The sequence below is a fragment of the Stegostoma tigrinum genome, chromosome 1 (genome assembly GCF_030684315.1).
Source record: "Stegostoma tigrinum isolate sSteTig4 chromosome 1, sSteTig4.hap1, whole genome shotgun sequence".
NCBI classification, from domain to species: Eukaryota; Metazoa; Chordata; class Chondrichthyes; order Orectolobiformes; family Stegostomatidae; genus Stegostoma; species Stegostoma tigrinum.
The window spans coordinates 46,549,217-46,565,800 of record NC_081354.1 but is presented as its reverse complement, the minus strand read 5'-3'; the positions used below and the strand labels follow the sequence as shown (position 1 = coordinate 46,565,800).

Below are 16,584 nucleotides of genomic sequence, written 5' to 3'. Positions count from 1 at the left end.
GTGGAAGGCCAGGCAGAAGTTCAATGGAAGTCAAGCCAAGTAGGAACGAAGGCATAAATGAGGTCTTCAACGAGTGACCTGAGACAAGGACAATTTTATTAAGTTGAATATAGGTGGTTTTAGTGAGGTGCAAATGTGAAATCAGAGCTCATTCTGGGATTAAGGCTACAAACAGACTGCCTTAATCTGAGATAACAAGGTATGGAGCTGGATGAACACAGCAGGACAAGCAGCATCAGAGCAGCAGGAAGGCTGACGTTTCGGGCCTAGACTCTTCTTCAGAAAATGCTGAAGGAGGGTCTCGACCGGAAATGTCAAACTTTCCTGCTCCTCTGATGCGGCTTGGCCTGCTGTGTTCATCCAGCTTCATACTGTGTTATCCTCAGATTCTCCGGCACCGGCAGTTCCTACTATCTCTAAAGACTTTGATGTGTCTGATTTCTATTTAGCAGTGGGGATAGGCTATAACAGGATCATTGGAGCTTCTGTTCTGTGAGAAAGGATCCAAAGACAGTCTGACCTGGAGTTTAGATACAAATAAGTCAAGCCAATCCACCCATAGTCCAGATCTGCAGAATAGGTATTTATTTCAAAGGAATATTTGAAATAGCCATTGTATTATTTAACTTCTGATGCACAATTACAGTTTGGTGCCATAGTCAATGCAATCATCTGAATTGCAGTTATAAATGGATGTGGGGTGCAACTAAATCTAAAATAATAGACCAAAATTCAGGAGTTTAGAAAATAGTTTTAAAGTTAAGAAAGCTGACCTGTCTGCTTTGTGTGGTACAAGTTCTGAAGTAGAAGACAGTTTAAAAATTGATCTTGCCTTCTAATAGCATGTATTACACAAAGTGTTTCTACTGAGAATGCAACAGTACTTTTACATTACATATTGTTTAGTTGGGATGAACCAAGATTTTCAGTTCCCACAACATTCAATATAGCACAGTTATAACACAATGCAGGACTCTCAGTTGTGAACAAAACTATTAGAAAGCATAATTTATCTATAAATGACAGAACTCCATTTGAAGATCAACTGACAAGAATGAAAATTAAAACAAATACATAATAAAGTGATGTTTGACAGAAGTTGTGAATAGCTTGGACAATGTCTTGATTCAAGAAAGACTTACTAAGTCCACGGTGAACTCGGAAATCAGTCTTCCTGTACAGCATTACATTTACTGTGAAATGGGCTGGACTTTGTGTGTCAGCTCCAGTTTCAATTCACCAAATCCATGAATAAAAGGAATGAAATAAAAAATTATGTTGTAAATAAGCATACAAATGCTATCCTGTGAGGAATAAAAGTGAGAACAGATAAATAAAGAACTAGGAAACCAAAATAATGCAGATTTATTTTGAATATACTGCAAGTTACACTAGGCATTGGTAATGCAACTGATTGTGAAAGATAGCAAAAAAGTCTAAGTGCCAATTACTGTCACAAACAGCCTTTCTTTTAAATGCAGCAAAGCTAAATCAAAGCAAAACATATAAATATATATGATAATATATATACACGCCATATTTATAAATATATATTATAATATATATTCGTATACACATGCATGCACAGCATCTACAAGAAGCTCAAAATACCGAAAACAATGCTGCATTATCAAAAAAACAACACTGGAACACAATTATATGGCTGAAGATGAACTCCAAATATAGTGCAGAGATCATTTATACTGCATTGAATGCAAAAACATCAATGTGCCAGCCTAAAGCTTGGAGATGATAAATGCTGAAAACAAATGTCAGCAATGTCGTGCATCTTTCAAAGTGCTAACGGTTGGTGCCAAAATAAATGTGACTGATCACTAACGTATTGATCAGATTTAGTCAACATACTGCTGCTTTGAAATTAGTAACACTAGGTAGAAAATGATACTACTTTAAGAAACACAAAAATGTGCAAGACTAAGCATTGTGCAAAATTCTGCCTCATCACTTTTTTTTTAGCCTGGGCATCTGTTTCAGCCCAGAGTTCAACTACCTCTTTCCAATACTTGGGTTTCCATTCAATTATGGACATTTAAGTACTTTATATATAATTCAAGCAGCACTTATATGAATACAAGAAGCATTTACAGCCACTGCTACACATTCTACTCTTCTACAATAATAAACATTTTTGAAAAAAATATTTTATTGCAGCAATAATCACTACTCAATCTGCGACTGAAACAGAAACTGAAGTCGCTTGTTCGATTAGGCCGAGGTAGGCCAAGAATGAGTGTTTGGGAGAAACAGTACCTGGGGGTGCAGTTTGCTGCTGAGATGAATGGAATGTAGCTTCACATTTGTTTTGTGGAAAAAGTGTAGTCAGTGGAATAAGGTGTGTGAGATCACAGTTCCTGTATTTACTGAGACGTGCTGAAATACCATTCAAGCCAAATAAGCCAAGTGCTGATCCAGTTGAAATTCCATTACTGCCAGTCACTGACAGTGCAACAGTCTGCAAAGCCTGTGATGCTGACATAACTGATAGTGGTGAAAGTATGTTTCTAGAATTTCTGCTGTTTAAAACAGGGTTACTTTCTTTCCAAGTCACAGGCTGCATCCTCCCTTTCTTCTCCTCTTCCAGATATTCACCATTCTGATGTTTCTTCACATGGCGGCTAAAGACAAATGGGTGTGTGGTTGTGAAGAAGCATTCATCACAGCACAGAGTCTGTCGAGGAGAGTGCTTCAGCTTTTTGTGTAGGTTTAGATTGTCTTTGCGTTTGCAGCTGTAACTGCACTGGTCACAATGGAAAGGACGCTCCCCTGTGTGAACACGAACATGCTCTATCAACTTATTGGCTGTCTTGGAGAGATAGCCACACTGATCACACTTGTAGTGATTGCCGAGGCGATGTTCACGAATGTGTATCTCTAGTTCTAGCTGATTCATTTTCACCACTTGACAGATCCGACACTTGAATTCCATTTTGTAGTGTGTCCTTAAATGGCATTCCATGGCTGAAGGACGGTTTGTGGCATAAATACAGAATGGGCACCTGAGATACAATTACAAATAAAAGTTTAAAACCGAGATTTTATTTTGCTATCTATTAGCATGTTTGATACTGCAATATGATTCTCGTGGAACAAAGCTTCAAGCAGCACAAGCACAAGAGAACCAATTGGTTTATATCTGTAAGTTAAATCAGAAGCAAACTTTCAACACAGGCTTTAGTTTAGAGGGTAGCAAAACACATTCTAGAATAATGCATGTTCCAGTAATAAAGAGAGGGGCTCTTACTAGCATAGGCTGGTAACATTCAATTTCTCAACTGACTGAAACATGCAGTGGTAGCCAGGGCCTGGCACAGGGATACATTAGGGCCCGTTAACCAGGTCTGGGCTCCAGTGGGGGCCCACTGAGTTCAAGTTTGGGGCAGGACTGCTTTTCTTAGGTAAAGGGCCAGGATCCTGAACTAGGAGTAGCAACCAGGGTAAATGACTTCTGTCTCTGGTCCTGGTGACAGCCACAGCCTATTGTAAATTAGAATATGCTTATACTCCTAAAGATATGAGGTACATCCATTTGGGACATCACTTCAAGTGCTTGCAATTCTAAGCAAAAACACAACGGTGAGAACAGGTCCAAAATTAATTCCATTTAGGAATGTTAAAATGGTGTATTTCAAATGCTACTTAACCCTTAACTTTTTCACTAATTAGTAAGAGTCATAATGGCAATGCTACTTATTCAGTCCATTGACTGTTAGTTTGCAGAGTCTCTTTGCTAACTGAGATAATGGGAACTGCAGATGCTGGAGAATCCAAGATAATAAAATGTGAGGCTGGATGAACACAGCAGGCCAAGCAGCATCTCAGGAGCACAAAAGCTGATGTTTTGGGCCTAGACCCTTCATCAGAGAGGGGGATGGGGTGAGGGTTCTGGAATAAATAGGGAGAGAGGGGGAGGCGGACCAAAGATGGAGAGAAAAGAAGATAGGTGGAGAGAGTATAGGTGGGGAGGTAGGGAGGGGATAGGTCAGTCCAGGGAAGACGGACAGGTCGAGGAGGTGGGATGAGGTTAGTAGGTAGATGAGGGTGCGGCTTGGGGTGGGAGGAAGGGATGGGTGAGAGGAAGAACAGGTTAGGGAGGCAGAGACAGGTTGGACTGGTTTTGGGATGCAGTGGGTGGAGGGGAAGAGCTGGGCTGGTTGTGTGGTGCAGTGGGGGGAGGGGACGAACTGGGCATCCCTAAACCAGCCCAGCTCTTCCCCTCCACCCACTGCATCCCAAAACCAGTCCAACCTGTCTCTGCCTCCCTAACCTGTGCTTCCTCTCACCCATCCCTTCCTCCCACCCCAAGCTGCACCCCCATCTACCTACTAACCTCATCCCACCTCCTTGACCTGTCCGTCTTCCCTGGACTGACCTATCCCCTCCCTACCTCCCCACCTATACTCTCTCCACCTATCTTCTTTTCTCTCCATCTTCAGTCCGCCTCCCCCTCTCTCCCTATTTATTCCAGAACCCTCACCCCATCCCCCTCTCTGATGAAGGGTCTAGGCCCGAAACGTCAGCTTTTGTGCTCCTGAGATGCTGCTTGGCCTGCTGTGTTCATCCAGCCTCACATTTTATTATCTTTATTCTCTTTGCTAACTGCTGCCTTTACATGTTCCATCACCCTCAAAAATCTATGCATGCAAAGCCTAAGGTACTTCTGCAATATTTTAAACTAATAGACCCTGCTTCTCCCTATCCCTTCTGCAAAATGCATCACCTCACAATTCTCTGCCCGTTCCGAAAGTCCTGTTGCCATTGACTGGTATCATTGTCCTGGCCTGTCACACCAACTTTGTATCCTTGGTAAATTTTGTTAATTTTACTGTATTCCAAATGCAAGTCAAATACATACATTAAAATTCATTACAATGTCTTTTCATAAAGGAATTCCTAACTATTCTCTCAAAGTGCAATGCACTGATTAAATGGGGAGGTGACGACCTAATGATGATCCAGCTTATCGCTAGATTTGGTATCGTTCTGGGGACCTGGGTTTGAAACCTAACATGGCAGATGGTGGAATCAGAATTCAATAAATATCTGGAATCAGAAGTCTAATGATGACCATAAAACCATTGTTGATTGTCAGGGAAAAAGCCTATGATTCACTAATGCCCTTTAGGAAAGGAAACTGATGTCCTTACCTGGTCTGGCCTGCACTTGACACCAGAATCACAACAACATGCCAACTGCCTTCTGGGCAATTTGAGGTGTGTAATAAATGGTGGCCCAGTCAGTGACACCCACATCTCACAAATGAATAAAGAAAAATCTTTGTCCTCCTTTAGAAATTCCTCCATGTTCTCACTCCATCATTTGTAATCCTCATCAACTTCGCAACTGCCATCTTCTGCATCTGTAATACTACGTGTTTGCTATATTTCATCACTTGGAACAAGGGCACCATGGCCCAAAAATTCTGCATTCACTTTCCTAAAACCCATTATTTGTATTGCCGTATTTCTCCTCATCCTTAAAAATCCATACGTTTGGCTATCTCCTTTGAAGCCTGCCTGGTAGAAGATTAGACCCTCAACAAAGTGCTGTAGGGAATGGTGCTATGTAAGAGACCCTATACAAGCGTAAATTGTTTATAACTGAGCACTGTGCTAATAAATTAACTTGGCATAATCCAAACTGGAATGTGGTTTCTACATTTCAAACAGAGTAAAGGATATACAACAAGGCTTAGTGGTTTACCAAAAAAAGTCTTTACAACTCACCAATGCCACGGTAAACCATCAAGTCAAAGTTGTGCATCCGATTTATACCACATCACTTTACAGAAATTGCAACTTCATGGTTCAAAGTATCTGTTCAAATAAATATTTAGAGAAATAAATAAGGAGAACAAGGATTTATTAACTTTGGAGATGAGTAGAGGGAAAGACACTTGCATAAAACTAGGCTTGTCAAGGATATTCCAGCACAACAGGTAGCTGCTGCAGACAGGCACTGAAAGTGTGAGACAAGCTTAAGAAGCAGACATCAAAGGGACTAGCAGAAGAGCAAAGTGCTGAAAACGGCAAAGATTGAAGCAGTAAGTTGGATGAGAACAACTGGACATAAAACAGACAGCATTTTAGAATTAGTGTCAAGAAATGCAACTGGAGTAGGAATGTGACAAAATCTGGGCACATCAAACAAGACAAATCTGAGAGATTTAAGATTATAAAAGCAGATGGCACTTGTGTGACTGTTGTCAAGTTTAGCAAAAGAGAAATTTTATAAAGTTGCTTGCTGTAACTCTCAATGTTGGCTCAATGTCCAGGAGTGAATTGAGAAACTGATTCTTCATGAGGGTAAGTTAAAAATGTAATGGGCAAGGTAGGTGTTGATACTTATTACTAAAAGCAGAAAAAATTTCAATCCCCAGTAATATTCCTCACCATAATGAGTTTGAGAAATTAAGTCAATCATCTATTGGCAAGTATAACCAAGCAAGTATAGTAGGAAGCTAACAGAGCCAAAATTTAATGCAACTGAACACATGGAGAAACTAACAGAACTCATCATCTAATGTTGAACAGACCATTCCATTATTACTAAAATATTCAATGGTAATACTTCCACAGCTTTTATTTTAAAAACAAATTCTCTTCTTCCTCCTCCTTCCCTGGAGGTTCTGACTCTATAATGCCTCAAATTATCAATTTTACTGAATCAAAATGCAGGAAATGCTGGAAATCTGAAATAAAAACAGAAAATGCTGCTAGAAATATTCATCAGGACACACAGAAGCAATGAAGACAATTCTGATGAAAGTTCAACCTGAAATGCAAACGGTTTCTCTCTCCAAAGACATTGCTTGATTGGCCAGCAATTATACCTGAACACTGGCACTGAATGCCGGTGAAATTATGCACATCACAGTGGCTCCTAAAGTAACCTACACATTACATTATTCAGCAAGAGACACTGGGTAAAGACCAGGAGGGGCAATTCTGGCTAGGTTTCCCCTCTAAAGCAAAAGTGTGGATGGAGGACAGCTACTTCAGCTTATTCAATAGGTCCAAGGTTGCAAAAGAAACTGTGATCTTTAAGATGATTCCTCAACCACTCAAATGGATTGGCTTGCTGAACCAAAACAGATCACTGTTCAGTTTCATACAAAGGATCTAGGCCCGAAACGTCAGCTTTTGTGCTCCTGAGATGCTGCTGGGCCTGCTGTGTTCATCCAGCCTCACATTTCATTATCTTGGATTCTCCAGCATCTGCAGTTCCCATTATCACTGTTCAGTTTCACACAAGTTAGTTTTCAATGGACATTTTTTTGATCAAAGTCAAATTACTTCAGGAAATTAATTGTCCAAAGATTTTAACTATTTGGTATGAATTACATATAAATCCAGACATACTGCACCTGATACAGGGTAAGGGATGAGAAAGGGAAAAAATAAAGATATTGTATATGTTGTATGCTTTACTTTTTAAAAATCTTTTTATCAGTTCTCTCAGTTGCTCCCCTTTCCTGAAGGTCTTTGCTAGGTAAAATTCCAAAGATGCCTTCCTTGTACTTCACCAATTATGAACGCATTTTGAAATTTCCAAATGTCCATCAAACAGTGGGTCAGTAGTTAGCACTGCTGCCTCATGGTGCCAGGGACACGAGTTTGATTCCACCCTCGGGGCAACTGTCTGTGTGGAGTTCACAGATTCTCCCAGTGTCTACATGTGTTCCTTTAGGATGCTCTGGCTTCCTCCCACAATCCAAAGACGTGCAGGTTAGGTAGACTGGCTGTGCTAAATTGTCCACAGAATTGCAGTCTAGGTGGATTAGCCATGCAAAATGCAGGGTTACAAAGATAGGTCAGGAGGTGGATTGGTGTGGACTTGATTGGCTGAATGGCCTATTTCTACACTGTAGGAATTTTATGATTTAAATATATCTCCCACTCTAATCAGTTGCCTTGGTATGGTCATCTTTGCTCAATCAAATGTTAGGGTCACAGATTTGAGTATTTCTAGGCATGCAACTAGATTAGCCATCCAGCATCTTATCTTGCTGGCCCACATGGAGGCATATTGTATTGCTGTCGCCATCTACAAGGCATTAGGCAGGCATGTGATGGAATATTCTCCAATTCCTTGACTGCAGCTCCAACAACATTTGAGACTTTAACACCATCCAGCAGAAAATAGACTACTTAAAAATTAACACCACATCAACATTCACTTCCTTTATGACAGTGACAAGTGTATACTGCAGTAAATGCACAAGAACACCACAACCTGCAAGTTCCTCTCCAAACTGCACACCTTCCTGTTTTAGAACTCTATTATTTGTGCTTCAATGCCACTGGATCCAAAGCCTGGAATTCCCTCCCTGAAGAAACAATACCTGTATCCACCTACTCGACAGTGCTTCAAGAGGCGACTCACCACCACATTCTCAAAAGTAATTAGGGTAATATGTACTGGCCGAGCCAGTGATACTGTCAGCCCATAAATCAACAAAAAATACACGTCAAATGAGAACAAGTCTTACTCTCATTTATTGACTTCAGTCTTGTGCAATCATCCAAAGAGGAAAAGCCCAGCTTCTTTTTCTTACTGTCAACCACTTCCTTAATTTGTCTTCCCTATGCCTCCCTTCCACGCCTCTAGCAATTGAGGAACTCATGGAATTTGTCTTCAAAATCAAGACAATGCACTCAGCTAGTCTAATCGCTTTTCCTTTCTCTCTTACCATTAAACCACATCTCTTAAGAGGATGCCTCTCTTCTAAAACACCATGTTTTTCTAGCTTCTTTCCGTTCTCCACTCATTCCCCTTCACAATTTGATTTGATTAAAACAAAGCAGAGTAGGTCAGGAAGGAGTAGACAGCTAAACAAAGGTGCTGGGGCATTATTAACTAGGGTGGCATGAAAGAAAGACATAAAAATTTACAAAAACTGAAAAGGTAAAATATTTGAGAGTGTTTGGAAATATTCTTAACAAAATAGATGAACTGTCAGCGAAGATAGAAATGAATGGGGGTGACCTAGTAACCAATGTAGAATTGTGGTTCTCCAACACAGAGAATACAAAGAGTTTGCAAAGGAATACAGAAAAATTGAGAGTAGGCATTAGATTGGCAGATGGAATATAATGCAGGCAAATGTGAACTTCTTCACCTTGCTATGAAGAATGGTAAAACAGATTATCATGTCAATTGAGAAACAAACTACAGCATGCTAAAGCTTATGGATCTTGGTGCCCTAACACAAAGATCTCAAGAGGTAAGCATGCAAGAATAGCAAGATAATTAGGAAGACAAATAAAACCATAAGTATTATTGCTAGAAGAACTTAGTATAAAAGTCAGAATTCTCACTACAACTGTGTGTGGTTTTGATGAGATCACACCTAGAGTACTATGTATATAGTTTGGCCTCCTCACTTGCATGGAGGGCATTTGAGAGAAGGTTCGCTAGTTCATTCTTGTGTATGAGGAAAGCTTGAGCAGGTTGGACCCATGCTTATAACAGTTTAGCAGAATGAAACATTTAAAGATTCTAAGGTAGCATGGTGAGTAAATGTTGACAGGATATTTCCCCTTGTGGGAAATCTACAACTAGGGGGCACAATAGAGGCTTCCCACTTAACAGAACAGAGGAGGCTTTCTTCCCAGAGAGGGTTATTAATGAGTTTTGAGAAGATTTGTAGCTCAGGTTGAGGTTCTGGATGTAAGTTTGCTCGCTAAGCTGGAAGGTTCGTTTTCAGACGTTTCGTCACCATTCTAGGTAACATCATCAGTGAGCCTCCGGTGAAGCGCTGGTGTTATGTCCTGGTTTCCTTGGGTTGGTGATGTCATTTCCTGTGTTGACGTCATTTCCTGTTCTTTTTCTCAGCAGATGGTAGATGGGCTCTAAATCATTGTGTTTGTTGATGGAGTTCCGGTAGGAATGCCATGCTTCTAGGAATTCCCAAGGAAACCAGGACATAACACCAGCTCAATGAACAAACTTACATCCAGGGTCATTAATCTTCAGAATACTACATCCAGAGAGCAGTAGAAACTTGATCTTTGAATATACTCAAGGCTGGGCTAGGCAGATTTTTGGTTTACAAAAGAGCAAAGGAATATAGTAGAAAAACAAAAGAGAGTGGAATTAAGGCCACAATCAGATCAACCATGATCTTATTAAATGGTAGAACAAGCTCAGGTTGGAATATGGCCCACTCATGACGATATTCCTTATGTTCTTATACTTTATTACCAAAGGACACAATTGACTTGAGGGTTCAAAATATTGATTCTGGCTTCAATTTTAACAGGAATTTGGATAATACTTGAGAAGATGGAATCATTTACAGTATTGGTTAGTGTGAAGACCAGGATGGGAAGCTGGTAGTCAGAATTGAGGTGGGTCACATGAAAACATGTAAAATAGAAGTCAAAACAGGCTATGCAACCTAATGAGCTTGTTCTGTAAAACTGTGAATGTTCTTCTACTTCAGCAACAGGTCATTACATTTGAGTGGATTTTATGATGAGCAGATTGGGTCTATATTTCCTAGAGTTTAGAAGAATGAGAAATAGTCCCACTGAAACATAAAATTGGAGTAGATTCTGGGAGGATATTATTCAAAGCTGTAGAGTCTAGAATGAAGGATCACAGTATTAGAATAAGGGCTGGCCATCAGGGGATATGGAAAAACTTCCCCAGAACCGTTGGATTTTTACACCCGAGAGACCTATGGATGCTCAGTTAAAGAGTATATTAAAGATGGAGGTCTATAGATTTTTGATGACTAAGCGAGTCAAGGTACATGGAAAGGGTGCACAAACATTCTGCTTTAGTTGTGTCAGAATTATAGGCCATATTCTTTATTCATATTCCTCTAATTGTTAAATGGCATCCCTAGTTGTTCCATTGTGGTATTACCCTTGGGAAGAAAGATGGTTGGTACACTGTTGAGGAAACAAATTATCTTTGTAGTTTGTTTAGATGGCTACCTCATGCATTTTCATTGCCAAAGATTGCTAAGTTCTTTGTACCTCTCTCAGCACAAAGCTCTGGAATACCCAACTGAACATCACTCCTTTTAAATTCTCCTTGAAACCAACCTCACTTGGTAATTGTTGCATTATCTCTTTACGTGGCCTCTCACCTGTAACCATAGCCTGATAAGTGATCTCCTTTTTCCAGGCTCTGTCATTTTACTCTGGACTGGAACTTTTGACAGACACTCACTCAGTTACCTAGACTAGTTACTCTGCAACTGCCTTCCTAAATCTTTACTTCACTCACGCTGCTTAAGGTTCTCCCTAAAGTTCACTATTTGATTAAGTTTTAAGTGACCTTTTAACATCTCCTTTGGTAGCTGATGTTTATTTTTACCTGGTTATGCCTCAAGAAGGCTTTTGAAGTTAGAGCAACTAAGTTAGTGCTGTCATCACTGATTATCCTTTGCAATGCATTCTCAGTAACAGTCACAGTAAAATCTGGACCATACATAGTTATTCATGACACATCAATGTATGATTTAATGCCCCCAGCAGTAGAACTTCTTTTAAAGGAATAAATAGCTTAGTTCCTCAGTAGCAAAAGATATCTCAATGACAAATGCCACTTATGAAAAGTTCATTATTTTCCAACAGAACATTTAATGCACATACAGAAATTCTATGATGGTTATAAATTTCAGACTTCAAACTTTACCCTAAATATAGCCAACTTTAGACGCTAAACCAACGGAGATGCCACAACTGCCCTCTGGAAATGGAGGAAGATAATCAGAATAGTTCTTACACCTCTTCATCATCCAATGAATCTTACTGGAATTGGCACATGAACAGAAGCTGGCAAGGTCAGGATCAGACTCTGCTGCATTACCTCTCAACCAATTGTTAGTCTTCCAGGGCCTCATCAAAGTGGTTATCTGTCATGCACAACTTAGGAACTACTTTCAGTTAAACAAAATGCAATTTCCAATTGTAACATGGATATTTTGCACTGAAAAAAGGTAAAGAAACACCATGCTGGAAACCTTCAGAATATCAGGCAAAATCTGTACGTAAGTAAAAAATATGAGATTATCATTTCAAGTTTATGATGTTTTGTCAAAGCTAGACTCTAAGAAAGGGTCATAGGCTTGAAATGAAACGTTGCTGTAATCTTTTGCCTTTCATGAAGAATGATGCCTGATGTGCCGAGCATTTCTGACATTTTCTGTCTATTTCAGATTTCTTGTATTTTGCTTTTTTTGTGGTACTGAACAAAACTGGATGATCTTCGCATTACCATTTAACTCTACAGTAAGTTTCTGAAAGCCAGTATAAGTTTAGCTTGCATCAAACCCAAAAGTCAAAAATATTTTCTGCTGCTAAGTTCCTAAATGGCAAACTCTGAGAATGGCAGTCTACATCCCAGCTTTCCTTACTTGAGTCCTCCAGTGGATACGTTATGGCATTTTTTGTGCTCCACAAGTTGTTCTGGCGTTTTCAAAAATTTGTGACAGATGTCACACTCATGCATCCTGGTGATGAGGTGGATTTGTAGATGTCGGTCATACATCATCTTTGTTTTACACACAAAGTTACAGAAGATGCACTCAAAACCTAAGGATTAACACAAGCACCATAATTATAAATCTAAAAGTGAAACATTAGGACGGGGTTTTGAAAAAAAACTCTATAATGCAGAGCATATAGCATAGTACATAATAAACGATATTAGGTTTTAGTGACAAGTCTCAATAAAGAAAATCATTAAGTTAGTTCTGAGTTACGATCAGCCAGGCTAAAATGGAGGGTGGGGAAGGTATTAGCATTATTTCCTCCAACAGCAAAAGCTGCTCGAGTAAATTTGGCGTTGTCAACCTCAGGCATGCAGATCTCATGCAGCAGGCAGCAATTCCAAAACAAACTTTTACCAGATTTGCTAAAGCTAACACCATGTGCCTACGTCACTGATACAAACTCCAGCAGTAGAAAAAGATAAATGCTTGAATTCATCGTCCAAGGAACCATGGAATTACTATTTGGGTTTTATGCTGCTATATAACTCAATGACTTTCTCAAATATCTTTCATTAAATTTATATTTTAAAAACAGGTTCAGTAAGCAGACCAAATCTCTTGAAGGCTGAAACATACACTATATACTCTGCTGTGCATTTGTTAGTACAATCCACATCTGGCAACTAATCTAAAAACGTGTTATTCACTTGCTTCCAAATTGGATGTTGATAGCTTTCAACTATCACTTTACACGGTGAAAGTATCAAATTGTTGAATGACTGTATAATTTCAAACTTCGTGTTTACTGATAGATAAATTAATGCTCTTGAGTATAGGTATGGGTGAATTAATGAACAGCAGTGTTAAATTCCTCACACAATATCCGGGCTATTCAAAAAGGCAGGAGGATTGAAAACAGACAGTCACCATTCCAGGATAAGTGCTATCATACGTCCATCTGGTGTCTCAGATACTGGCCCTGTCAAAGTCCAGTGGAGCAAGAGGCAATCCCTTAATTTGAATACCCCAAGAAAGGGTCCATAACATTAGGTCATCAAATAACTGTCTCTCCCATGAGATTGTTGGGTTGGAGCAACAGGATCGACAGTGTCATACCCCTTAAGAAATATGCTTTTATTCATCTCTCTTACCATCAAAGTCTTGCTCCTTTGGAGATTCTAGCCTGGACAGCAAGGTGAGCCTCTTAACTGCAACAGAATGAGTCTATACATTGTCATGCTCAATGTATCTGTTCATGAATGCTTCACCAGGCAAGACATGATTATATCCCTCGTTTGGGAGCCTCTGCACGCTAACATGCCACCAAAATGCTACTATCCTTTTTATGGAAAGGTGGCTACCCTGCTCCTTTTACAGGGTTCCATACATACTCCATGGAAAGGCTGGAGACCTGGTTAATTTATGTCCTTATTTATTTCGCAATCCTTCCCATCAAATTCCTCCCAGTGTACGTAGGATATATGACAAGGAAACAAGCAAATTGGATGAACCAGTTTATGCTGGTGTCTACTCTCCAGTGAGCCTCTTCCCATTGCTATGCATCTAAATTTACAGCAGTTTATTCACTTCAATTAGATCTATACTAATGAATTCTATAACTTTGGGCAGTAAAGTTTCTTTTGAATTCCCCATTAACTTTCAAGCGACCATCTTCTATTGATGGCCTCTCATTACATTACTCCACACAAGAAGAAACAAACATTCTCCTTCCATTGAACTGGTAAACAAATTACATTATTTTCAAGAACCTCGATTAGGCCACTCATCAGCCTTCATTTTTCAAGACAAGAAACCCAAACTTTCAATCCTTCCCTGATACGTACAACCATTCATTACAGCCATGACGGCAGAAAAGCTTTTGTGCAGTCTCACCAGTGCCTCGACATCTTTTATGTAACAACCAGAATGGCAAGCAGTTCCCTATGTATAGTCTAATCAAGGCTCAATGCATATTTACCACAACGTCCCTACTTGTCTATTCTATATAGTGTAGAAATAAAGCCTAGTGCTTGGTTTGCTTTTTTATAAAAGATTAAAACTATGAATGGTGTATTTGTACCCCAAGATCCTTTTGTTCCCATCTAAACTCATGACCATTAAGTAATGTGATTTTCCTATTCTTCCTACCAAAGAGTAGTTCCTCACTTCATCTGTTTGAACTTCATTTGCCAATATTTACTTATTTTCTATGTTTATTATGTCATCCTGTAATTTGTTGCAGTCTTACTCACCATGACAACTTTTAACAATTTAGTATTTTCTGCAAGTTTAGCAATTATATTTTTGATTCCAAAGTCGAATGCATTAATGTACCTTGTAACCTGCAGGAATCCCTGCATAGCTCCTTGCAGAAAAACCACCTGTCACCTTTTACTATAGAGCAAATTCCCTTTACAGGTGCTGTCTTCAATCTTGAGGCCAACTGGTAATGCATTCTGCTACTTGTCCCCGACTCCACTTTTTCTGTCTTTATTCATTCATCTACAGTGGGGCACCTTATAATAAAAAAGGCCTATTGAAAATCCAGATAATTTACATCTATTACATAGAATATTTAATGGCAATCTCCATTAAAAATAAAATTGGTCAAGCAAGATTATTCCTTTTGAAATCCATGCTGACAATTCATTATTGCATTTCACGTTTCTTGATGTCATTCTATTCTTTGCCTTTGTACAAATTCTATTTTTTTTCTACCAATTAGCTTACGGTTCCACAATTCCTTCGACATGTTCTGAGCCCCTTCCTAAATAGAGGAACGAGATCAGCCATCTACTGGCACTATATTTTTAACAATTTGTTTGGAAAAAGTGAATAGTAATATTGTAAGATCTCCAGCATCTGCAGTTCCCATTATCTCTAGTAATATTGCTGCTATCTCTTCCTTAGAATTTTTCAAAATACATAAATGGATCCCATCCAGAATGGGGATTTTATCCTCAGAGGGAGTTTGTTGTTTTTAAATTCATTCATTGGATGAGGTGTCGCTGGCTAGACTTGCATTTATTGCTCACCCTTAATTACCCAGAGGGCAGCGGAGTGTCAACCATGTTGCTGTGGGTTTGGAGTCACACGTAGACCAGGCCATGCAGTCGTACTGCAAGGAAACATACCCTTCAATCCAGCAGTCCATGCTGAACATAATCCCAAACTAAACCTGTTGCCTGTTCGTGGGCCCATATCCCTCCGAACCTTTCCTATTCATGTCTTTATCTAACTGCCTTTCAAACATTGTAACTTGTGCCTGCATCCACCACTTCCTCAGGATGATCATGCCACACATGATCCAGCCGGTGGGTAAAAAATTTGACCCTCATGTCTTTTTTAAATCTCTCTCCTCTCACTTTTAAAAAATGCCCCTTAGTCTTGAAATCCCCATCAGGTAAGAATGAAACAGAGTTAACGGGTCCAGTGACCTTCTTCAAAAATGAACTCTGATTTCTCTCCACTGATGCTGCCAGATCTGCTAAGCTTTTCCAGCAATTTCTGTTTTTGTTTCTGATTTCCAGCATCTGCAGTTCTTTCAGTATTTTTTGTCAAGTAGGGATGGCAGTTTCCTTCCCTAAAAGGACATTAGTGAACCAGATCAGTTTTTGTGACAAATGATAGTGGATATGGTCATCATTAAACTCTTAATTCCAGATTTTTATTGAATTCAATTTCCATCTGCCACGGTGGGATTCAAACCCTGGTCCCCAGAAGTTTTACTGGGTCTCTAGATTAACAGTCCAGCAATAACACCATGAGTCTGATCAACTCCCCTCTCCCCTTTATTCATAGAAACATCAAGGATGGGCGCTGGCATAGGCCGGTCAGCCCTTCAAGCCTGTTCCATAATTTAATACGATCACGGCTGTTCATCCAATTCGGCATGCACTTTGATATACTGAATATTTTCAATATTAAAACTTTTAGCCACAGGCTATTTTCTGTGTCAGAGAATTCCACAGGCTCACAGTTCTCTGGGTGAAGAAATTTCTCATCTCAGTATTAAATGGCCGACTTTGTACCCTTAAACAGTGACCCCAGGTTCTGGGCTCTGTGGCCATCAGGGAATATCCTTCTTGCATTTATCCTGTCCAGTAGTGTTAGAA

General features: G+C 39.6%; 1 protein-coding gene across 5 annotated transcripts in view; it reads right to left on the bottom strand.

Annotated features, from left to right (window-relative positions):
* Positions 1–614: 614 nt before the first annotated feature.
* znf827 (zinc finger protein 827) overlaps positions 615–16,584 on the bottom strand; it is a 125,899-nt gene continuing 109,929 nt past the window's right edge. For 4 of the 5 annotated variants that reach the window (XM_048534071.2, XM_048534088.2, XM_048534096.2 and 1 more), the window contains 2 exons: positions 12,392–12,569; positions 615–3,017 (listed from right to left, as the gene is read on the bottom strand). In XM_048534071.2, coding sequence (XP_048390028.1) covers positions 2,186–3,017; positions 12,392–12,569 — 1,010 coding nt within the window. In that variant the 3' untranslated portion in view covers positions 615–2,185. Of the gene's footprint in view, positions 3,018–5,744; positions 5,835–12,391; positions 12,570–16,584 lie in introns of all 5 variants that reach the window. The other variant, XR_007247909.2, reaches the window with a different exon arrangement.